The sequence below is a fragment of the Ursus arctos genome, unplaced genomic scaffold (genome assembly GCF_023065955.2).
Source record: "Ursus arctos isolate Adak ecotype North America unplaced genomic scaffold, UrsArc2.0 scaffold_14, whole genome shotgun sequence".
Lineage (NCBI taxonomy): Eukaryota > Metazoa > Chordata > Mammalia > Carnivora > Ursidae > Ursus > Ursus arctos.
The window spans coordinates 52,902,026-52,925,029 of NW_026622808.1; the positions used below are offsets into that span (position 1 = coordinate 52,902,026).

General features: G+C 39.4%; 1 protein-coding gene across 6 annotated transcripts in view; it reads right to left on the reverse strand.

The window, feature by feature from the left end:
* SHQ1 (SHQ1, H/ACA ribonucleoprotein assembly factor) overlaps window positions 1–23,004 on the reverse strand; it is a 325,608-nt gene that overhangs the window by 253,831 nt on the left and 48,773 nt on the right. For all 6 annotated transcript variants that reach the window (XM_048226679.2, XM_048226680.2, XM_057311881.1 and 3 more), the window contains exon 10: window positions 11,455–11,575. In XM_048226679.2, the coding sequence (XP_048082636.1) occupies window positions 11,455–11,575 (121 nt within the window). The remainder of the gene's footprint in view (window positions 1–11,454; window positions 11,576–23,004) is intronic.

The window sequence follows — 23,004 nt, forward strand, 5'->3', positions numbered from 1 at the left end:
AGGAATCTTCCCCCACCATATGCCCCATATCCCTCTCTGGCTGCCCACTGCTCCAAGGATAAAAAAATTACACTTCTGAACGCTACCTAGAAGGGACTGTACAGTCTGGGCCGTGACCTCTCCCACCCCACCTCCCATACACACACCCTTTCTTTGTTTTCAGCCACCATCTTTTCTTTTGCAACACTTTCCAAGGTTTTGATTTCACTTTTTGTGTATGTGATTATTTGATTAACAATTCTCTTCCCTTAGACTGTAAGTTCCTTGAGGGTGGGGGCCATGTCTGGTTTTTGCTTACCATCCTAGGCTCAGAATCTTGGCGGGGAATGTTGCACAAAGTAGGACCTCATAGCTATGTGTTGCATGAATGAATGGATGGAGGAACAGATACACAGGCCTAAAGCAGTCGCAAGCCCCCTAGCCAGCGCGGCAGGATAACAAGATCCCAAAAGATGTGAAACAAAGTAGATTCGTGGCCTCACCTCTCACTCCCAAGCCTCAAGGGGAGAGTCCATCTTAGACTGGTAGGGGATCCTTGAAAAAATATGATCTGCAGAAAAACGTTACAATGTCCTACACAGATGATGAGAAGATCCATGTAGCTTTTGTTTAAAAACAAAAACAAAATGTTCTCTTACAAACCTGGAGCAAGACTGGATCTTTCTGATAAAAAGGTAAGACAAACCCAGTAATTATCTTCTGAACATTTCAGATTTGGAATTTCACCTGAAACCATGGATTATAATAAAGCTTCTGAAACGTAAGTATGTGTAGAGCTGCTGTGTTCAGAATACAAGCTTTGCAACTTCTTCAGTTTTTAAAGCTTGGTTTTTATAATTAATCCAGTATTTAATAGAGTGGAGAGCCTTTGCCAATAGTTCTATTCAGATAGCTTTAGCTTACACAGCTCATAAGTGAAATCCTTTTAACTGCTGTGTCCATTAAAACAAGAATATAGGACATATGCTGACAACTGTAATTTTAAACATCAAGTTGAAATGAAGGCAATTTCTCCCAGTAAGAACTAAACCCTTGTTTTCCTGAAGTATGAGGATACTCTAAGGATAGAAATAAAATCCAAATTGGCTGGTGAGCTTACTTAGAATGGCACAAGGGTACTTAATACTACACGTGCAAAGGTGTTTTATTCTTTGCTCCAAAGAGTATCTCTGGGTTCTGGTAGGGTATCAAAAAATGATTTATCTCCAAAGAATAACTCTGGGTATGTACGTGGCCTCGGGTTATAGCAAGAATGAATCTGGAGAAAATAAGATGGTCAGAACAGACATCACTTTTCACACTGCACTCTTGTCTTTTAAAGCACACCGCAGAATTTTAAATGGGATGTAACATATCCACTGCAAGACTAACAAAAGTTTAATTGAGGGGCGCCTGGGTGGCACAGTGGTTGGGCACCTGCCTTCGGCTCAGGGCGTGATCCCGGCGTTGTGGGATCGAGCCCCACATCAGGCTCCTCCACTGTGAGCCTGCTTCTTCCTCTCCCACTCCCCCTGCTTGTGTTCCCTCTCTCACTGGCTATCTCTGTTAAATAAATAAATAAAATCTTTGAAAAAAAAAAAAAAGTTTAATTGAGCAAAGGGCAAATATGTTATAGTAGAAGTATATTCTATTGCTTGATGTGTTCTTATAAGACTAAGAACACATGCACATTAGACTTCTAATGGTGAGCTGAGGTCTTTTTTCTGCTGTGTAATTTCATATAAATAATAAAATGGCACATGGAAACATTGCAAGAAACTCCCCGTTTGAAAATAATGTCAAATTACCACTTGAGTTAAATGCGAAGTTCCTATTTGAGAGATCTCAAACCAGCACTGATGGATTATCTAATTATTGTTCCATTTCACTCAGGGAATGAGGGCTTTCTTTTTTCATTCCTTCATTTAGTTGAGCCTTGCATGCAGATCACCGCACTTTTTACTTTATTTAGTTCTTTCCTTTTTTTTTTTTTTTTTTTTAGATTTATTTGAGAGACAGAGAGAGAGCGAGCACGCACATGTGCAAGTGGCGGCAGGGAGGGAGGGAGAGAGAGAGAATCCTACGCAGACCCCCTTCTGAACAGGGACCCCCTGACGCAGGGCTCAATTCCTCAATCTGTGAGATCATGACCTGAGCTGAAATCACAAGTCAGATGCTCAACAGACTGAGCCACCCAAGCACCCCTACTTAATTTAGTTCTATAATATTCTGTTATACTTGATGGAAAAATACATAACTAGCATTTGTATCACCCTATAATTTCTTAAAATGTATATCTGGGAGAAAAATAAAATACATGCTTACTAATAAGTATAAAATAGAAAAGGTGCCCATGAATCCACAAACAAGAGATAATTTTTTTACCAACATGAATGAGCTTCCTTCTAGAATTTTTGCTCTGTGAATATGTTTTAATGTGATTATGCCACCTCAGCATATACAGCTTTATATATACTGTTTTTCTCCATTTAGCTTTCCAGTTACAATTTTTCATGATAGTAGAACATCATTAACCCTCCCCGATAGTGAGCTCCTTGATGCAGAAATCCTGACCTTGATCTTACCTCCAGCACAGAGTACAATGCTGGCCATAGCAGGCACTCAATAAATTTTGGGTTCAGTTAGACTCTAAACTCATTTAAAACAAATGAGCCACAGAGAACAGAAATATTTATAATTATAAATAATGATATTTAATAATTAAATAATTGGTAATTATAAATAAGATATTGATAATTAATAGATGTGATTTGCTCTACAAAACTCTGTTTTCACAGGTGTATCTCCCCATGAGAAAAAGGAATAAATCGAAAGGCTATACCTGTTTCCTTCAGTCACATCACAGATCACTCACTATGTCTCTTGGTCATGTGAATAATTTGGGGATGACAGTCTGGGGAACATCTTAGAACTGACGGTTGAAATACCTTCTTCCTTCTCAACCAGCTTATGCACTGTCTCTAGACTTGGGGACAACAGGTGGGTACAGATCCTGGGATGGTCAGTTCTTGAGCCTGACTCCTCAGGGAAGGTGCATGGCATTCCCAATACCACACTCTGGGCCAATACTGCACACCAACAAACAGGTGGCATAAACGTCCATCCACCCGCCCATCCAAACACCCACACACTCTCTCTTATAACCTCCAACTCATTTTGACTTCCACATACTTAAGTAAAGAAGCATGCAGGTATAGGTTTCCTTTGTCATTTATCCCAATACATAACATCTCTCTGTAAATAAGAGCATATATCCTTGTTTTATGCTAGGATATGAAGAATAGAACACACACTGTAGGTCCTAGAAGAGACAGGTTTAGTATTGCATAAAGAGAAGGTAAAGCTGCTTCTTTTCATTGAAGATTTTAAGTGAATTAGAAAGGACATTTTCAGTTCAATGAGCATTTACTGAGTATCATGAATAAGCAGAATGCATTTGGCTAAGGTGCTGGGGCACCAAGTTGAATATGACCTTTGCTCCTCAGAACATTCACAGTCCAGATTTCTCTGGGCCCTTTGTCCTTGAGTCAGTAATTAACAACCAAAGCACAAAATCATTCCTCATGGAATCCTACATCTTGAGAATAAACCTCTATCACACCACACTCCTAGACACGTGATCGTCTGCTTCAAATTTCATTCTTTTTTTCCTTGAAATGATAATTGGGTTTTTGTTCTTCACTGTTTTAAATTAACACAAGAACCCCAAAAGCAAAGACTACATAAGGCCCAGTTGTTTGTGCTCAGGGAAATACGGGCTGCCATCCTGACAAAGGCTCTCTCTACATTCAGAAGTTAGGCTTCCTTCTTTCCCTAGGCAAATAAAACAGACAACCGAAGCAGGGAGGGGGCACTTCACATCTGGCAACAACATCTCAAGCTCTAGCATGTGAGTTTCTATGTCTTCAACTTAGTTCAAGCAGCTGGCACAGACCAACTAGAGTCCCTAAACGCCAACTCCCAACTGCCTAGGCAAGACAACCTTCCCCTGCCATTATTCAGAAGAGACGTATGTGCTTCTCTTTGGAAATAAGGATGGTTCTTCCTCCAAACTTCTGATCAACTATCCCATCACTAAAAAAATGTTTGGTACCCACCAAACATGAGTTTTGCCAACAATCTATATGTTAAATGTTAATGACCTTAATTTCTTTCTTTTAAAATAAACAGATATGCCTATTACAGTCTTCCTCCACTACAAAAAGATGGTTCTCTGTGCTCCACGGGGTAAGTGCACTTCACTTTGGAGGCCAATGCAATCAAAGATTTGGAGAATGAATGTATAAATCGAAAGCACAACTTTACAACATTATAAAACTCCCCAGGAAAAGGAGGTAAGACAAACGTAAAATAAAAACAGAAGGGGCGCCTCAGTCAGTGGCTCAGTGGGTTAAGCATCTGCATTTGGCTCAGGTCATGATTGCAGAGTCCCAGGATCAGGCTCCCTGCTCAGTGGGGAGTCTGCTTCTCCTCTGCCTCTCACCCCACTCACGCTCTTTCTCGCTCTCACTCTTTCTCTCAAATAAATAAATAAAATCTTTAAAAAATAAAAAATAAAATAAAAACAGAAAACACGATATGCTTTATGACGATACCAATTAATCATTAAGTTTAAGAAAAGCACAGAGCTTCTATAAGGAAAAGACAATACAAACATTTAACAGCTAACATTTTCTTCAGTTTAAATCTTTCAAAAGGCCACACTAAGTAAAAACATTTAAAAATGAATCAGAAATTTGTTGATATCCACCCATTTAAAATACAGTCTGTCAAATTCTTTCAACATTCTGTTAATATCTATTTTTTTTTAAGATAAAAACTATTTCCTGGAAAGCTGTTTAAATTGAGAATAGTAAGCGAATAATCACTGATAAAATTATCTAAAATAAATATCATGTATCACTTAAAATCTGGAACCATACCTCAAGCAGGCCTGTTCCCCACCCCAGTCCTGACAATACGTTCTGTAGCTCTATTTATTATTTTCCCAGCTTCTATTTATTCAGAAAAGTAGTCAGAGCAGGAAATGGGACAAGTCAAATGATCACAATCAATCTCCTCACCTTCACAACATGCTGGGAGTGTAATTAATCCTCTATTTATTTAGGGGACTTCACACCCCTTACATTAAGGCAGCGACTCCCTGCTGGCTTCGGTGCAGATAATTATGTTATAACAAGGATTGGGTTTCAATCATAATAGGCAGAAGAAAAAGGAAATTGTACTTGACGTTGACAGTTTTTTTAAAAAGCTTTCTTGTGACTCCATTCAAAGGACGCTCTTGACAAAGCTCTCCTTAAACAGAGCACTTTCCAAGTGCGATAACCACACGTACACCACATTAATCAATGTAAGCCTCTTCTCTGAATGAGACGTGAAGACAATCCGAGCACTGTGACAACTCTACATGAAGCAGAGAGAACTGGTTTACAAAACCAGACTACATCAAGTCCACCCGAACTCACTTGATCCTGTGAGCATCCTCCAAAGACCTCTGATGGGTGAACAGGCCTCAGAACAAGGAGGCGAAGGAAAATACCAATTTGCTCACACGGTGGCTAATCATACACTGTAAAAAGCCCTGGCTCCAGCAAGCCAAAACCAAGGATTTGAGAAGTCTGGAGCCAAATACCCCGGACAGAGACAAACCTAACACCGCCACCCAGTCAAGGCTCTAAAATGGGCTCGACTCAGGCAAACCTCCCCGTACCAATAAATGCTGTGCGTTTTCCAGTTCGGGGCCTGTCTATTTCACCTCTGAAACTTTACATCTTTTTTTTTTACAAGAACTCACAGGTACACTTTCTCCTCTAATCTCTACCTTAAGAAAATAAATGTGAAAACATAAAGCCTTGCCAATTCTGTATTTACACCCCTCTATTTTTTATTAAAAGATCATAATGATGATGCCCACAGTGCAAGTAAAAATGATACCTGAGTTACGCTTCCAGATTTCTAAAAATTCTCAAATATGCCAAGCCTTTTGTTTTCAGGGTCTGGATTCTCCATGATTTGAATATCTATATGTAGTAAGCTCCTCAGGTGCTTAGCATCTCAGTAATCCTTCACTACCTTTCAACACCTTTTATGCTCTTGGACAATCAAAACGTGGGAGACGCTAAACATTACTGATTTCAGTTCCAGTTCTTGGTAAAAACAAAACAAAACATGGTATCCTGGAATGGGAAAAAAATAGGAAAACCTAAATAAACTATGGACTTTAGTTTCTAATAATGTATCAGTAAGGGCTCATTTATGGTGACAAATACACCTACCATTGTAAGATGTTAATCATAGGAGAACTGCCTGTGGGATATCTGGGAACTCTGTACCATGTTCATCACTCTTTTAGAAATAATAAAACTACTCTAAAATAAAAAGCTTATCTTTAAAAAAAACAGGAGAAAAGTTACAAATAAGGAAAACATAATAAGCAAACAACAACAACAATAAAACCCTCCACAAAACTTCTAACATTCAGATACAAAATTCTTTTGCTAGTTTTCTCAATACACAGAGTTATAGGGAGCATTCATATCCTTACAAAGAGTTATTTTAGCCTGAAATCTGTACGAACATTCATAATCCTATGATTTATTGGCACATTTCTTGTAAGAGAAGTCTAATGAAGAGCAACAGTCCCCAGTGGGCACTGCTGAACTACTGGTGATAAGGTAAAGAACCATTAAGTAAATCCTTTCTATATGAAACCCCACGGAAGGGATACAAGTGAACGAATATTGGCATGCACTAATCTATTCTTATGGAGATAAAACCCACTCTCATCCAGGATGAATTTGTGGATTTAATTAAAAATAAACAGTAAAACCAAAGAGCAACTTGACATGCCAGAATAAGCACCTTACCAAGAAGGATTTCAATTCAAGAGAGGTTTAACTTGCTTGAAATTATGCACAATTGTTTCTTGAAATTTCTATATGCTAATCATTAGCAGCTAATATAACGCTTAACATTTTACCATTTATCGCAGGAGTAACTTCCGATACAAAAGTAAAACCACCTGGAGTGCCTGGTTATCGTCGGGTATGCCTGAATTTAAGAGAGCCCTGAAATCACCTTCAATACTGTATCTTATATGAGTATCGGTGACATGGGTGACGGTAAAGTGTCAGGGTTCTTCCTCAGCTCTGGTGCAAAATAGCATTGTGGAATTACAGCGGTATCCTCTTAAGGTCTCTACATGCCCCACATGCCCCCTTCTCTGAGAATGCCACTCAGGACAGAGTGGGCCTTGGCACCATGTGTGCACCACCTTAAGGAGCTTCCCCACCCCATTCCTACTGTGACCAAGGCAATTGGACCAGGAAAAGACACGGACCCATGGCTGGGTCAATCATTCTTCCTCCCTGGGAATTACAAGCAAGGGACTTCGTAGTTTCTCTCTCCTAAAACCAGGTGCACATGAACTCAGCTGCAGGACAGCCATTGTCCACTTGCATCGAGAGAGAAGGGTGGCTTACTTGTGGGAAGGAACAACACGAAAGACCACATGTCACCAGAGAGTAAGCTGACTGCCGCACTTCTTCAGGACTTGAGCTCATGAGGCCCAGCTGCACTCCCCTGCACCTGGCTTCCAGAAGATAACCTGTAGCCTCCTAATTATTTTTTTACTATAAAAGTCTGAATGCATTTGTCTTGGGTAACCAAATGGAGAAATAAGGATTTCAAAAGTGGTTCTCTTACCAAAACACAATGACCCCAACTGGGAACTCTCTTATTCATAATAAAGAGATACAAGGATAGATAAAACTGATCTAAATGCAAAAAAGCCTCACATCCATTCTCACCCTTCCAACACACCATAGCTACAACCAGGAAATCTGTTCATCATGATGCTTACATGTTTTATTTGTCTACTCCTCTGCATGATGTTATTTTCCCAGGCTGGAATGCCTCCATTCCTGATTATTATGAGATTCATATGTGTAACAGTACTATGCAACCAGATACCACTGTTTATGTTTTGCTATTAATTTATATCCCTTCTTTGTCCAAACTCTCTTCCATACATCTCTTCCAGCTGTGATCCAAATGTTCCTGACTACTTCTTTATGTATATTCCTTAGAGACCTCAAATTGACATTTCTAAAACTCATCTTCCCTCCCTCTATCTTCTCTTCCAACCTACACCCTCTCCCCACTCTGGTTTAACTTCAGCAAGTACACCTCCAAATGGTCCCATTAACGGGCCAAGTCAAAACATGGATCTCCTCTTTGACGCTTCCCCTTCTCACTCTCCCCTGATACCCCGTCATTACTAAGTTCTGGGTCATCCACCTCTCAAATCGGACCACAGTCTCCTTCCCTGCTCACTCCCCTGGCTCAGTCTAGGCCTTCTGCTCGCATCACCTGCAAGCTGCTGAGGCTTTCAGTGTTAAGTCTGAGCTCCACCCCACTCAATTCATTCCCTGTAAGGGGACCTGATGGCTCTTCGAAGAATCTGAACCTCGTCACATCACTCACCCAGATACTGCATGCTTAACCTCTTCAGTGTGTTCCATACTCTCCCAGGACAAAGTCCAAGCATCTTTAAGCATTTTCATGTGGCCAAGGCTTCACATGCACTCCTTGGCCTCATTTCTTCTTCCATGCCTCCGCCTATGATCCATCCATCCTGAGCTTTTGAGCTTCTCTAAAAGAAGTTACCTTTCAATGTAACGAAAACTGACTGTGCTCCTAAGGGACTGTGATGGGCCCACACAGGTGCTCATTCAGAGGGACTTTAAAATTTTAGAGGGGGAAAGAGATAAGCACTTAAATGACCACAAAATGAGGCAGGCATGAGATGTGCCTATCCATTCTTAAGCCAAGTGCTATGGGAACACCCAGGAGGAAGACGAGTCACTAATTCCTCTTCATATAGAAAAACCTTCCTAAAGGGAGGGCTTTTTTTCCCTTTTTTTGGTGTTTTTTCCCATATGCCATGGGTAAAGAAAACTGGTTGTCTAGGTGGCCTATCTTGGAAAACATAAAATCCAGACCCAGAAACCCTGAGACTATCACACACCTCTCTTACAGGCTACATGACCTCAAGGAAATCACTTCCTCATGCTGCCACCCAGGGAGCATCTGCTGCAGTGACACTGGAAATTTCCAGGGAAGCTTACAGTGAAGGATGGCAGGGAGTGCTCCTTTCTAGAAAAATAACTTGTCTGTCACTGAGAATAAGAACACAGGACCTTCCGTTTCGAAAATCTGTGAATATGCTCTATAAGACACAGATATCACAAGGAAAAATACACAGTATAGAGCAAAACTTAAGATTTAACTGTTTCCCGAACTTCATTAAGTCAATGTAATAATGACTTTGCTACCCACATTCCAGCAAGTTTTTGCCAAAGTGAATGTCTGACTATAAAAATGAAATGCTGTTCTTTGTGCTCATTATAATTTAGCACTTGTCTACTATTTTAAATACAATTTCAGTCTTTATTATTATAATCAAAAACATCAAATAGAGATTAAGGAAAGTACAGAACTACTTTAAAACATAAAAATAAGGAGCTAGATTTCAGTAATAAACTAACTTGTATGGGAAAGAAAGAAACCAGGAGGTGAAAGGTGAGGAAGAAACTTGTTATGAAAATCATGAACATTCACTGCAGTATAATTAATTTAGAGCCAAGACAGTTCACAGTGAAGATGATATTGGAAAGCTCAATTTTATTGTTTGAAAAACTAAAGATTAAATTTGAAAATTTAATAAAAATCAGGTAAATGAACAAATTTGTTATTTCAAGGGGGAGAAAAAATAGCCAGGCTCAACTAGAGTCAAAATATTAACAAACAAAGTGAAAATGAGAGAGCCTATTTAGGGAAAAGAAAGTTATGGTCAAATTGGTATAGTCAAAAAAAATCTTTCCAAAGTAATTTGAAGAGTTCCTGCTCGTTTCCCTCTCCTGTCTCACTTCCCAATACATTATATCTCTTTGAAAAAAATCACTGTTATCATAACAATTATTAGCGACCTAAGAATTTCATTTCATTTCCTGCAACTTAAAACCCAGGGAAAAAGGATCTTTTTTAAGCGCAAGGAGGTGTGCTAATCCCCACACGGACATGAGGGCACACACCCTTCCACTTTAATGAAACACGATCTTCTCTCTAGTTAATAAGGAATGCCACAGAGAAAAGAGGCGCTCATAGAAATGGGATCCTTGCACAAACCTCAATGCTCATTACATGTTTATAAAATCCTCACCCTGAAGGGAACAAGAAAAACCTAAACCCACACAAATAGACTATTTCAATTTAATTTTATTATGAAAACAACAGGAAATGGCAGCAGGGTACTTGATAAGCTCAATTAGCAGGAGGATGAAATGAAGTGATGACGTGCCACGATGACCTCAGGGGTTAAAGATGCAATTTTCCATCTGGCGAAACCGAGATTTCTACCACAAACACCGCTGCCGTATGGGAGTAGGCGATATGCGAGCAGACCGTCAGCTTCTCCTTACAACACGCAGAGCCTCGAGTTTTGTCTTATTTCACTCTGCATATAATTGCTTCCCCATGAACAGAGGCCAAAAATAAATTCTATACCGTGGCTCACTCAGAACAGGCACTAAAACATACTACAGCACATACTGACCAATCACAGCGATGGGACAACTATCATGACTGTTTTTCTTCTAAGTCAAGAATGACACTGCCATCAGTTTCCGGAGCACCCAAGAAGTACTCCCATCAAGAGCTCTATCTGTGTGCTCTCAATTAATTGTCTTCTGCTACTGAAATGGCTAATTTGGTATAGCTGTTGAACCTCTTCACAAAATAAAAGTTCACTGCCTGTTTAGACTTCATAGGATTCCCCGAGGGAGGCAATGGTAAACACTCTGGGCAAATCTTACATAACCGCGTTGGTGAGTGTTTGGTCCCTTAGATGCACGTGTTAGTTACCAAGAATCATGTTATGAAGCTTTGAAGGTTGTCTTTTTTATACTCTGAAGAATGGATTCTGTAAGAAGTGGTTAGCCAATGGGATGACAGCTGATTAGGTCTCTGTGCCGTGATGCTTGCACAGGTGCCCACATACACACACACACAACACACACACACACACACTCACCCACAATCCCCACTGTAAGTAATCTGCAGACACAAGTCTGGATGCTCACGGATGAAACCTTGAGATTTCATATCAGACCGTCAATAACAAAGCAATGAATACTCACAACTGTCTGTTTGCATGCCTATTTTCTAGGCTAGAACCATGCTTCCCAGTAAAATTAACTTTTCACCATCTGCACCTCCTCCCGAAGCAAATTCGCCAAGCTCCCCATGTTGATCTTCTTTAAAGTGTCTTGCAGCTAGATGGGGTTTCTTCTTCATTACAACTTACCTCCCAGGCTACTTCATTTGCTTCCTCCTGGGTCAGGAGGCATTCCAGAAATGGGAGCGTGTAAAATTCATAAGTAACTCAAAACTTACTTGGCTTTCTGAATCCACACACAGTAGTCTGAGATGTAGAGATCATTCAGAATATAAGCAGGGTCGTTTTCCTGAAAAATTTTGTGAACATCCAGGAGACACTTTAAAACTGCACTTTTACCTAAAGGAAATTTTTTAAAAAATCAAATCATTCTTAAGAAAAACACATTTGATTATCTTAAACTGAGAAACTGATACCGCGAGGTAATATATTTATAGCAGTTCAGAATCTTAACCATATTTTTAGAATATTTTTAACATTTCTTTATTGCATGAAATGTTATCAGTACTATAAAGCCCAAAGCCCTTTATTTCTTTCATTAAGAGTTATGAGTAAACCTTATGCTCTATTTCTATAGCTGATTAATTGTGGTTACTATAAAAACACTATGAAACACAACTAAGTACATTAAGCAAAAAAGAGGAAAGTTTTCCTCGCTAACTGAACATTTAAATGCACCACAGTTTTAATTATAAAATATTCTTCTAATTCGAGCTTTCAAAACACTGTGAAAAAATTATATTATGGTTTTTAAAATTCTTTATATTTATGTCAACATTTTTTGTTAAGGAATTATCTGGTACTAACTTCAGTTTTTGCACCTTAAAGAACTGAAGAGAACACAGACTGAAAACTAAAATATCACAGCACTCATTCAAAAATAAGCTGACAAAATCACTTGGAAAAAAGCCATCAAGTACCAAAGTCTTGTTCAATCTAATTACTTCCTCCTGGTTGTTAAATGAACCTCATTTTAATACCAACAAAAGCCTACAGAAGGAATCTTTGACAACTCAACAACAATTCCCTAGGTGTCCCGAACTTCACGACATTCCCTAAGATGTACTGACTATAAGGGACAATCACTAAATCTATAGTAGCACCACCTCCTTTGATCAGTAAAACACAGCATTTTCAGTTTAACAGTTTCATTCTTATCTTTACAGTCCCAAAACATAAAAATACTGTATATCGATTTCCTGAAGATATTGGATGTGCTTTCATCAACATTTCCCGCTTGACTTTTAGACAGGATAAAAGAATCATTAGCTAGATAATGATAGCTCAAGGTGCCAAAAAATTGTTGCCACTAAAATTTTAACACAATTAACACTAGAAAAATACATTTCAAAAGAGCAGGGACTCCTGTTTTATTTAGTGATTTTTTTTAAAAAGTTTTTTTTTTTTAATTTATTTGAGAAAGAGAGCACAGAGGGAGAGGGAGAGGGAAAAGCAGACTCCCTGCTGAGCAGAAAGCCTGACGTGGGACTTGATCCCAGGACCAAGGGATCATGACCTGAGTCAAAGGCAAACGTTTAACTGACTGAGCCACTCAGGTGCCCCATGTTTCATTTAGTGATTAATCCCTACTACCTAGAACAGAACCTTGCAGCATCAAATTTTCAATTTCAATATTTTAAGAATGAATGAATGAATGAATGAATGAATGAATGAATGAATGAATGACACAGTGACCACCTGCCTTACACCCTCACAATTCCTCTCATCCTAGGGCCTCATATAGCAGCCCTGAGGATTCCTCTTGGAAACGCCCCTCGAAGCTGCCCTTTCCCCACCACTTCCAGTGCAACTATCCTCACCTGTCCTCTCAACGTCTCATGCCTGGATTATAAGATCTCCCTCCTCCCTCGCACTGCAGACTCTGTCCTTCTAGTCCTCCGACATGCTTCTCTATGCACTGCTTTCCTCAAGTCCCCTCCCCTGCACATACTTTCCAGATCCTCTGCTCAACTGGCTCCCACACCTGGAGTACCTTTTCTTTTCCACTCCACCTACGGGCATCTTAGCCTGCCTTCACGGCCTAGCCTAAGACTTCACCCTTCAGAAGCCTGGGCTCACCCCCTCGGCTTCGGAGCTCTTTACTGAATGCTGCAAAGGAAAGTGGAAAGGAAACAGCTGACTCCCCTCCCCTCCCTGCCCGAGCCTTCCCTGCTCATTTCACAGAAGCAGAACCTGAAGTTCAAGGTCCTAAAATACTCACAGGATCCAAATTCTGAACCGACTGGCTTGCGGCTAGCCACTGTACTACACTCCCCACACGTTCCTGGCCCATTCTGTCGCCAGCACATTTTATTGTTCCGGAGTTAAAAATTAAGTTCAAAGCAGGGGCCATGCCTTTTTCAAAAATTTTAACTATGTGACTTCCTCACATGCAGATGGGAAGAATGCCAGTAAAAACCCCATTGCTCAATTGGTTAAGAGAAACAAATACTTAGAAGGCCTAAAACTACATTTGGCTAAGTCAAGACCAGAACTGCGACTATCAGAGTGGCCCAGGTTAACTATATCAAATGACTTGTGTGGACCCCCCACTGCAGGCCTATTTTCATTACAAAGTATGTAAGGTTGAAGGCAGAGTTTGATGACAGGAGGCAGGAAATACAATCAAAACTCACAGAAGTGATGAAACTAAGTTAGCCATGTTATCCCAAGAGAAAAAAATCAAGGGAGAATTATCTAAAGTGTGAATTTCTTGAACAGTTTTAATTGCCACAGAGAAGAAAATGTCAGGGCAAGCATATGCCAATTTCTTACTTTCTCTCTCTCTCTTTTGGGGGGGGGCAGGGTCCAGGGAGAAAGAGTTTACTTTTATTTTATTTTTTTTTTAAAGATTTTATTTATTTGACAGAGAGAGACAGCCAGTGAGAGAGGGAACACAAGCAGAGGGAGTGGGAGAGGAAGAAGCAGGCTTCCCAACGGAGCATGGAGCCTGACGTGGGGCTTGATCCCAGGACTCTGGGATCACGCCCTGAGCTGAAGGCAGACACTTAACAACTGAGCCACCCAGGCATCCCCGGAGTTTACTTTTATAACTACCAACTTAAAAGTCTTTAAACGTTAACCATAGGTCTTTACCAAAAAAACAAAACAAAACAAAAAAGAAAAACAAACAAAAGAAAAAAAAAAACACAAACAAAAAAGAACCTTTCACAAGCCCCTCTACAGTGTGACATCCCAGAATCCTGCCCCTCGAGATCCCATACCTTACTAATATAAGCCAGTTAATAGAAAATGCAGGATTTGGAGCAAGACATCACAGCAAATAACTGAGTGAAGAAAAAGGGGAGATACGCTGGCTTGAAGGACAGTGTCAAAAGGAGCAAAAAGGAGACAAAATGGGGTGGGTTTGGGGAACAACAGGAAAAGATCATTAGGTTGGAGCAGGTAGTTCAAGCAGGAAAATGGGGGGAGTAAGCAGGTGAGTTGGGAGGAAGTCAGAAGAGTGACAAGGGCTGGGGAGACAGGTCTAAGAAGGATGAGGTGTGAAGGCCTAAACCCAGCTGCAGACAGCAGGAATAAGAGGCCCAACTCCAGGGATTTTTATTAAGAAGGGTATGGAAGTAAGGTCACGTGTTTAATGAAACTCCAAGACAACCATTACCCTAAAGAAATTATATAGCTTCCTTTAGCAGACATGCCTCAAGTAAGGTTGTCCCCTTGCTAAGGGCCACAGGCAAATTCACATCTTCACTATCACCAAGGAATAATAGTAATACAAGAAATGTCAAAAATAATCATTTTTTAAATTTAAAGAGAAGTTACATTGTATTTGTACATTTTGACCCCATTTTCTTAAAAAAAAAAAAAAGACACATACACATAGGAAAAAACTCTTGAAGATATTTACACCCGAATGGTATTAACATGTATCTCTGCATTCACTGAAAAAGTATCTAAGTGCCTGATGTGTGCCCAGCACTTTTTACATGTGAGACTACAGTTGCTTACTCTTCTTTGTACTTGCCCCTCTTTTCAAGATTTCCCCACAATAAACATTTATTTGTTTAACAAAAAGTTTGACACACTCAGCTACACAGCCAACTCTTGAAATATTGGCAAAGAATGCCGAAAAATTTTAATTCATATTTAAATTTTCTTTAAACTGTAGTTTTAAACAACTGAGAAGCAATATTTAGATCAGGTAATTTTAGAAAATCACATGCAAGGCAGTTTAGAAAGGGAAAGTTGCACACTCTTGGAAAGCTGTGTTTTCCACTGTAGTCTCATTCAAACTATTTTCACAGTATGCTATGTGACAAAAAAGGTAAAAGATAACTCGGCTACTGGCAGTTGACAATCTAGAACAATACGTACATTTAAATCACCCTTTCCCCAACAATGTGTATTGTTACCCCAAGGTCATACTTGGGTCTCTTTTGTTACCACTAAATCACCATAGACTATTACAGCCACACAGCCAGGAGACTTGTGAGGCATGCAGGTTTTTTTGGTCTCTTTTGTACTGACTGCTCTTTCTCTCAGGTTGTCAACCACTTATCTAACAGCTATCGGCAAAGAAAAAAACTGGCCTTGCTCCAAGCTGTCACATGGCCAATGGCCAGAAGCCTTCAGGGATTCAAAACACCTGGCTCCTGTGGAGCTTTACCCAGTTGTGGACCCAGCACATGGCATACAGGTATAAACACTGCTCACGTGCACGGTGCACTGGGTGTTATATGCAAGTAATGAATCATGGAACTTTACATCAAAAACTAGGGATGTACTGTATGGTGACTAACATAATAAAATGAAAAAATATTATTAAATTTAAAAAAAAAACTGCTCAGGCCTACATCAGAGGACATTTTTCCTGCTCAAAGGCACTGAGGAAAGTGGCCGTTTTCAGCCAGTTTGCTGCCTGGTCCAAAGCAGGAAAAAAGAAGGTGTCTTGCACAGTAACCACGGTAACTGTTTTCACTACAGCAATGCACAAACAGGCCTTTCCAAGATGTTGAATCTCCGGAGTTAGGGATTCTCCAGATCGACGCGGTCTTTACTTAAGCCATCCGTAACCATGGAAGAAAGGCTTTGCGACCCAGATCTCCTGTTCACTCATGAAGGCAGTTTAAAATTAGTATCCTGGTATTATAAATGACAAGTGCCATGAATGTTTTACCTCAGGGAAAATGACTGTACAATAACAACACAGAGAAACATAATGACAACATAAAGAAAAATATGCATGCCAGTAACAAGCAGGTGGGCAGTAAACAGTATTTAACACATTCTCTGGCTACTCTTTCTCCAGCTTTCCTTTAAAGAGAAGGCAAACTGGGGCACCCGCATGGCTCAGTCGGTTAAGCGTCTGACTTTTGATCTCAGCTCAGGTCTTGATCTCAGGGTTGTGAGTTCAAGCCCCACGTTGGGTGACACACTGGGAGTGGAGCCCACTTAAAAAAAGAGAGAGAGAGAGACAGAGAGAGAGAAGGTAAACTAAGAGCAGTATTGTCCTGTTCTGGACAGATGTGGCATTTCAGGCTAATAGCTCTCAAAACAGAGACAAGTATGAGCTATTTTAAATCAGAATCCACTGGCTATTTGAAATTTTCCTATTAGCAGATCAAGTTTGGCAATAATGTCTTACTGACAGATCAGCTCATGGTTGGAAGCACTTAAGAAATGGCTCCCATCACTAAGAGATGATCAGAATAGTGGATTTTTTGGGGGGGGGGGGCTAGCTTTCAGCCGGCAAAAAAAAAAAAAGAAAAATAATATAAATCACTAACTGTATATAATAAGAGCTGAATTTCTTTTCAACTCCTGATACATTATAGCTGCTATGTGGCTGTGGTTTTCTGGGTATCTAGTTATGCCCTTTAAAGTTTTGAGCTATGTAAGACAAGGAACCAAAGAGAGTAAAGGAAAAAGAAGTGGTTATTTAGAATACGTGAAGGAAAGTACTGCTTGGTCTTTATTTATAAAATCAACTCAAAATGAAAGCCAACACTGCTATCATTTTAAGATGATAGATATCGGTTAGATTTCTGGGATTTTGATGAGGCCACATTATCAGAACAGGTAACTTATGAATTACTTCTAACATTAATTTTCATAGATTATTAACCATAAAAACAGATGATAGGGTAATTGTGTCAAATTAATCAAAATTAAGAGAATCAAAGTGTGGTAATTTGCTTCAATACCAGGTCCTGTTAGGAAGTAGCTTAAAGTCAAGTCCCTAACAATTAACACAAATATATATTAAATTCAGCTTTATAAATGCTTCTCAAACCATTTCACTGTTGGTTTTATCCTCAACTTCCTCATATGGTTATTTAGGCTCTTACATTTCAGAGTTGTAATAAGAAACACATATGAAGCAATAAGAGTTACTATTTTGAACACAAATTTATGACCCTGTATCAATTTTTTAAACATTCTTAGTTATTAGAATTACATATATATTATAGCCACAAACAAAATTAACACAAAGCAAACATATACTTTGTAGATGTTCCCTTTGCCTGGAATACATAACCCCAAGTCCAACCCTAATTTACCATCAAGTCTCAACTTCTTCTAGAAACGGGGTCCCAACTCTCCCTCCAGCTGATTTGGGTTCTTTCATAATGCCTGGCACACCCACCTAATATGGGAGTTAGTAGCTACCCACTTGCTGGGCACCAAGTACTTTTCACACATTACATCATTTAAGCCCACCAATTAGGTACTTCCTTGCTCGTTTCATAAATGAGAAAGTGAGGCTCAAGGATATGGAGTTGGCCAAGATTACAGCTATGAAGCAATAGTCAGGATTTGAAAATAATTCCAACTGCTTCCCAGCCACTATTCAATAAATACTGTGTCAATATTTATCACCTGGTGTGGCAAACCCCTAGCCAGGAAAGAACATGGCTGCTCTTCACCTTTCTTCACTCATCTAGAACAACGTCTAGCAAGTTGTAGGATCCTATTCAATAAGGCTGGTTGTTAATATAGTCTGGAGTACATAAAGCCTAAGTTCAGAAACACTTGGTCAAATTGCTCAGTTAGTCTCTAGTTATAACACCTGTGTGATCTATAGATTTACGTTATTGCGTCATGACAAACGTGGAATACCCAATTTGTTTGTGCCTTCCCTTATTATGTCTATTCCCTGACATGAAAGAATATAACTATGCCAACTTTCTTACATCACTACACCATCAAGAGTTCAAATAATGGATTTAACCCAAGGCTGCCTTTTGCCTCTTCTGCTCTAACAACTCCTGCAAGGTTTGCTGGTTTAGAAGGACAGCCTTGACATTAACTTAATTTGCCTTAAAGTCACGTGACCTGTCAAAGCAGTGGTTGCTTCAGTGTGGAAATATGTAGCAGGATGTCATCAAAACTGCATAATGTTAGCATAACTAATTTCCATTTCTTTTGAAGAGCTGGGCATCCAAATTCAAGACAGAACATTAAAAAAAAAAAAACACCTATATAGTAAGCACAAAGGTAAAAAGGTTAAGAAGCTGAAGATTCATGGAAAAAGGCTCTGGAAATAGTTGCAATTTAAACCCGGATTAAAAAAAAAAATAGGGGTGCCTGGGTGGCTCAGTCAGTTAAGCAACTGACTCTTGATCTCAGCTCAAGTCTTGATCTTGGGGTTGTAAATTCAAGCCTCGCATTGGGCTCTGTGCTGGGTGTGGAGCGTACTATTAAATAAACAAATAAACAAACAAATAAATGAATAAATAAAATTTAAAAATAGTGTTTAAAATTTTGTAATTCTGCAGGTAAAATTTCACTTCAACTATTCCACCTTATGAATACAGCATGTATCTCAATGCCTGGTAGCTCAACTTCAAATAAATGCATCTTGATGTTGTTTTAATTAAGACTATGAGACTGTTTTTCCAATAGACATTACTTAATATTCACCGTTCTGACTCATTCTTTGGATTTAGTTTAGTTTCAAACTGGGAAAACTAAAATTGTACATGAAGTCAGAACGAAGAAATATATAGGAAGAAAGACAACTGGATTCCTCAAATGGCTCATAAAAGGAAAAAACCAACCCAGTCCAACCAGCCTTATGAGTCCCTTCTGGCGCTTTGATATACTGACGAGTATGTCTAGGGAGAAAGAGCCAGCCCTTTGAAAACCCTCCCTGTATTACAGTGAGTGTATGTTCATGCTAAATCATGTGCACATTGATAAAACGGAGTTAGGCTTCTTTACACTTTAATCAACGTATAGTAAATATAATTAAGTAAAAATGATTAGGTATCCGTACCTACATGGAAGTTTAATGTGCATTAAAAGGTTACATGAGAATTTTGATTATGAAATTAAGATCTTAGAATTCTGGTCCCAAATTCTAAAAGGCTAAAGAAAGATCATTAAAAAGCCACATAATCTTTGTGGAGTTCTAGCTAATTTCTCTGCAATGTGAAAAAGGTAACAATTGTAACTGTTCTGTGTGGAACAATTATGTAGCCCATGGTTGGTCGCGGCCCATGGTCGGTCGCGGCTCATGGTCGGTCGCGGCTCATGGTCGGTCACGGGGGTCGCGGGTCAGCTTGCTCCTGGTGTTTGATACTTAATCTGAATCTGTTTCCATGTGTCAACAGGGGAAAATTCTTAAGAACTACTATGGGAAGGAAACGAGACAATGATCATGTAAACACTTCACAGATGACAAGGGAAGAAGGACGACAGGTCAGACGGGATTGAGGGTCCCACCTGCTTCTCCCTTGCTACCTGAAAAGCATCTGCCCCCATATTCCTTCCTCTTCCACACCACCGCGGGCACTCCAGTTCAGACCATGTTATTTGCCCTTAAACTACTTGGCTTCAGTTAAGAATCGTGGTCTCCTCTCTTGTCTGTGCCACTAAGCTCACCCCCTTCAATGACTCTATCTTCTGTGTTACTGCTGGATGAATCTGACTTTGCGAGCCCATCACAGACCAACACCACACTCTGCAGTGGTCCCTCAGTGAGAAAGGCCCCAGTCTCTTCAGCAAGGCACTGCAGACTCTCCACAATCCTGCCCCAAAACACCAACCACACCTCTTCCCCACAGTTCCCCTTCACAACCCAAGCCTCCAGACAAACTAGAGTATTGGCCATTTCTTGGATCTCTTATTTTCCTCTACCTGCTTTTCCTTACCTTCTACATTCTCAGGGAATACCTTCCTTCATTTCTTTTCTAAATCCTATACATTCTTTAAGTAATAACTATAACTAAGCCTCCCTCATTAGGTGTATGCTGTTTGCTTTTTCCTTATCAAGCCCTCATCTCTACTCAAAATCACCCTACTGGGGTCACAGACAGGTATGGTACTGGAATCCTTTGACTCATCCCCTCCATCCTGACCAGGTTCTGGCTGACAAGAGCAACATAAAGTAAGTGGAAAGAAAGGTAAGGATTCTGCCTTGTTTTTGTTCTTTGTTTTTTAAGGTTTCTGGGCACATCTACTTAGGTAGTGTAAGATATGGCCTACGTCCTCCTGCAAACTACTCCTGGAACACACAAGGTTGAGACTCAGCCTCAAGCTGGGACTAAAGGAGCAGATCTGGTGCAAGCCCTCAACACAGCTGAAAACTGGCAGGGGCAAGAGGGTGCAAGAAAAACAGGTTGGCACTGGGAGTGCTTGAGAGTCGAAATGAAAAACTTAGGGCCCACATAGGTGGACTTGGGCACTCACCCATGCCATATCTCTTAGGGTATTATTTACAACCTCTACTTCATTGTTAATACTTTCATTTTTGAAAAAATTTCTCTTAAAGATCATTGCTTTCTAATTCTTTTTAAGTCCCCCAAACTGTAAATGCTACAAAGCCACAGAGCAACAACAAACTACAAATGGGGTATGTATGTTTCCAACTCACACAGGCCTCATTATTCCCAACTGTCGTAAACCTTGCCATTGTCACTCACTCACCCATTTGGACAAGTAGGCATCTCAATTAACCTCCCCTAATGTTGAGGGACCTACTCTTATGGGAACCAACTAGATCAGTTACATCTCACCCTACGGGGAGGAGAGGAAAAAGCTGAAATGATCCCCTTCAACAGTGGCCAGTATTTGGGTTGGAAGGCAGCCGAAGTCCTCCACTCACTCTAGATAAAGTCTCCCTTGCAACTTTCTAGATATAAATATCTAGAACAAGAGTAGGCACATTTTTTCTGTAAAGACCAGAGAGTAAATATTTTGGCTCTGAAGGCCACATAATATGTTTCCACTGCTCAACTCTGCCATCATATCCCAAAAGTAGCCATAAACAATATGTAAGTGAACTAGCATGAACGTATTCCAATAAAGCTTTATTTATGGGCATTAAAATTTGAATTTCATATAATTTACATTGTGTCATCAAACACCATTTTGATTTTTTTGTTCAACATTTAAAGATGTAAAAAGCATTTTTGGCTCATGGGTCATACAAGATGCATTTGGATTTGGCCTATGAGTCTAGTTATTTTCCTAAGGGACTTTCTCCTTTGTATCTTGTAAATACTCACATTTTGTATCTTTCCTTTGTCTTACCATTACTGTTACATAATCAACTCCTTAAAAGCTAAGGCCAACTCATATATATTCCTATAACTCTTTGCTGATTCTGTTATGATGCCTTGCACGGAGAAGGGATTTGATTTATGTATGTTGCATAAATGTCTCCAGCTTGTTATTTTTCAGTATTAATTCCCATTTAAAGGAACTCTAAATTGCAAGAATATAATTCTTCCATGTTTTCCAGATAACATATGAAGTACAATTCAATGAACTTCATCTAGGCCTGTTGCTATTGCTATTATGCAACAGGACCTTGATTCATTAGGGTCAAATAAAAATTTTCCCCTCTGTTCTTCCAAATTTGTCTTAAATATATACAATTTTCTGCCTTTATCCTCTTAAAAAAAAGGAAAGTTACTTCCCTAAAAATTCAGATCAGTAAAAAAAATCTCAAAACTGACTTTAGATTTATTAAATGAGGCACTATAATAGAAAAAAAAATTTAAGCCATAATATCAAACCACATAACGTGGTTTTCCACATTGCTCAGCTCCAAAACTGCAGAAATTAACAAAACTTATCTTAAATAGTATTGGAAATATAATGCAGATTTCAACTGACTATATATGAGTAAATATTTAAGAGATCAGCTGATTTTGAGCTATACCCACCAGTAAGCATTACTATGTAACTCAAAGTTCCAAAGAACACTAACATAAATACTTCATGTGATTTTTTTTTTTTGTAGCAGAATAACCCTAAGCTCTTAATCATCTGTGGCAATTAAAAGGCAATTTATTATTTGTAAACCATACAGGAAATGCTGCCCCCTACAGAGTATTTTAAAAGAACAAAGAATGTTTTATATAAATGTAACCCAGAAATTACCACGAGAGCAACTTTTTAAAATTCTAGTGATTCATAATACTTAATGATTAACAGGATTATTAGAAGAAAAAGGAGGGGCGCCTGGGTGGCACAGCGGTTAAGCGTCTGCCTTCGGCTCAGGGCGTGATCCCGGCATTCTGGGATCGAGCCCCACATCAGGCTCCTCTGTTATGAGCCTGCTTCTTCCTCTCCCACTCCCCCTGCTTGTGTTCCCTCTCTCGCTGGCTGTCTCTATCTCTGTCAAATAAATAAATAAAATCTTTAAAAAAAAAAAAAAAAGAAGAAAAAGGAATTCTATGGAGATGATCGGACTTTTACTTTCCTCACCTTAGTGTTTATGTTCATTTACAATATCCTTCTATAAAGGAGTGTGTGTTTTTACCCACAAAGGCTCCAAGGACAAATAATACAGATAA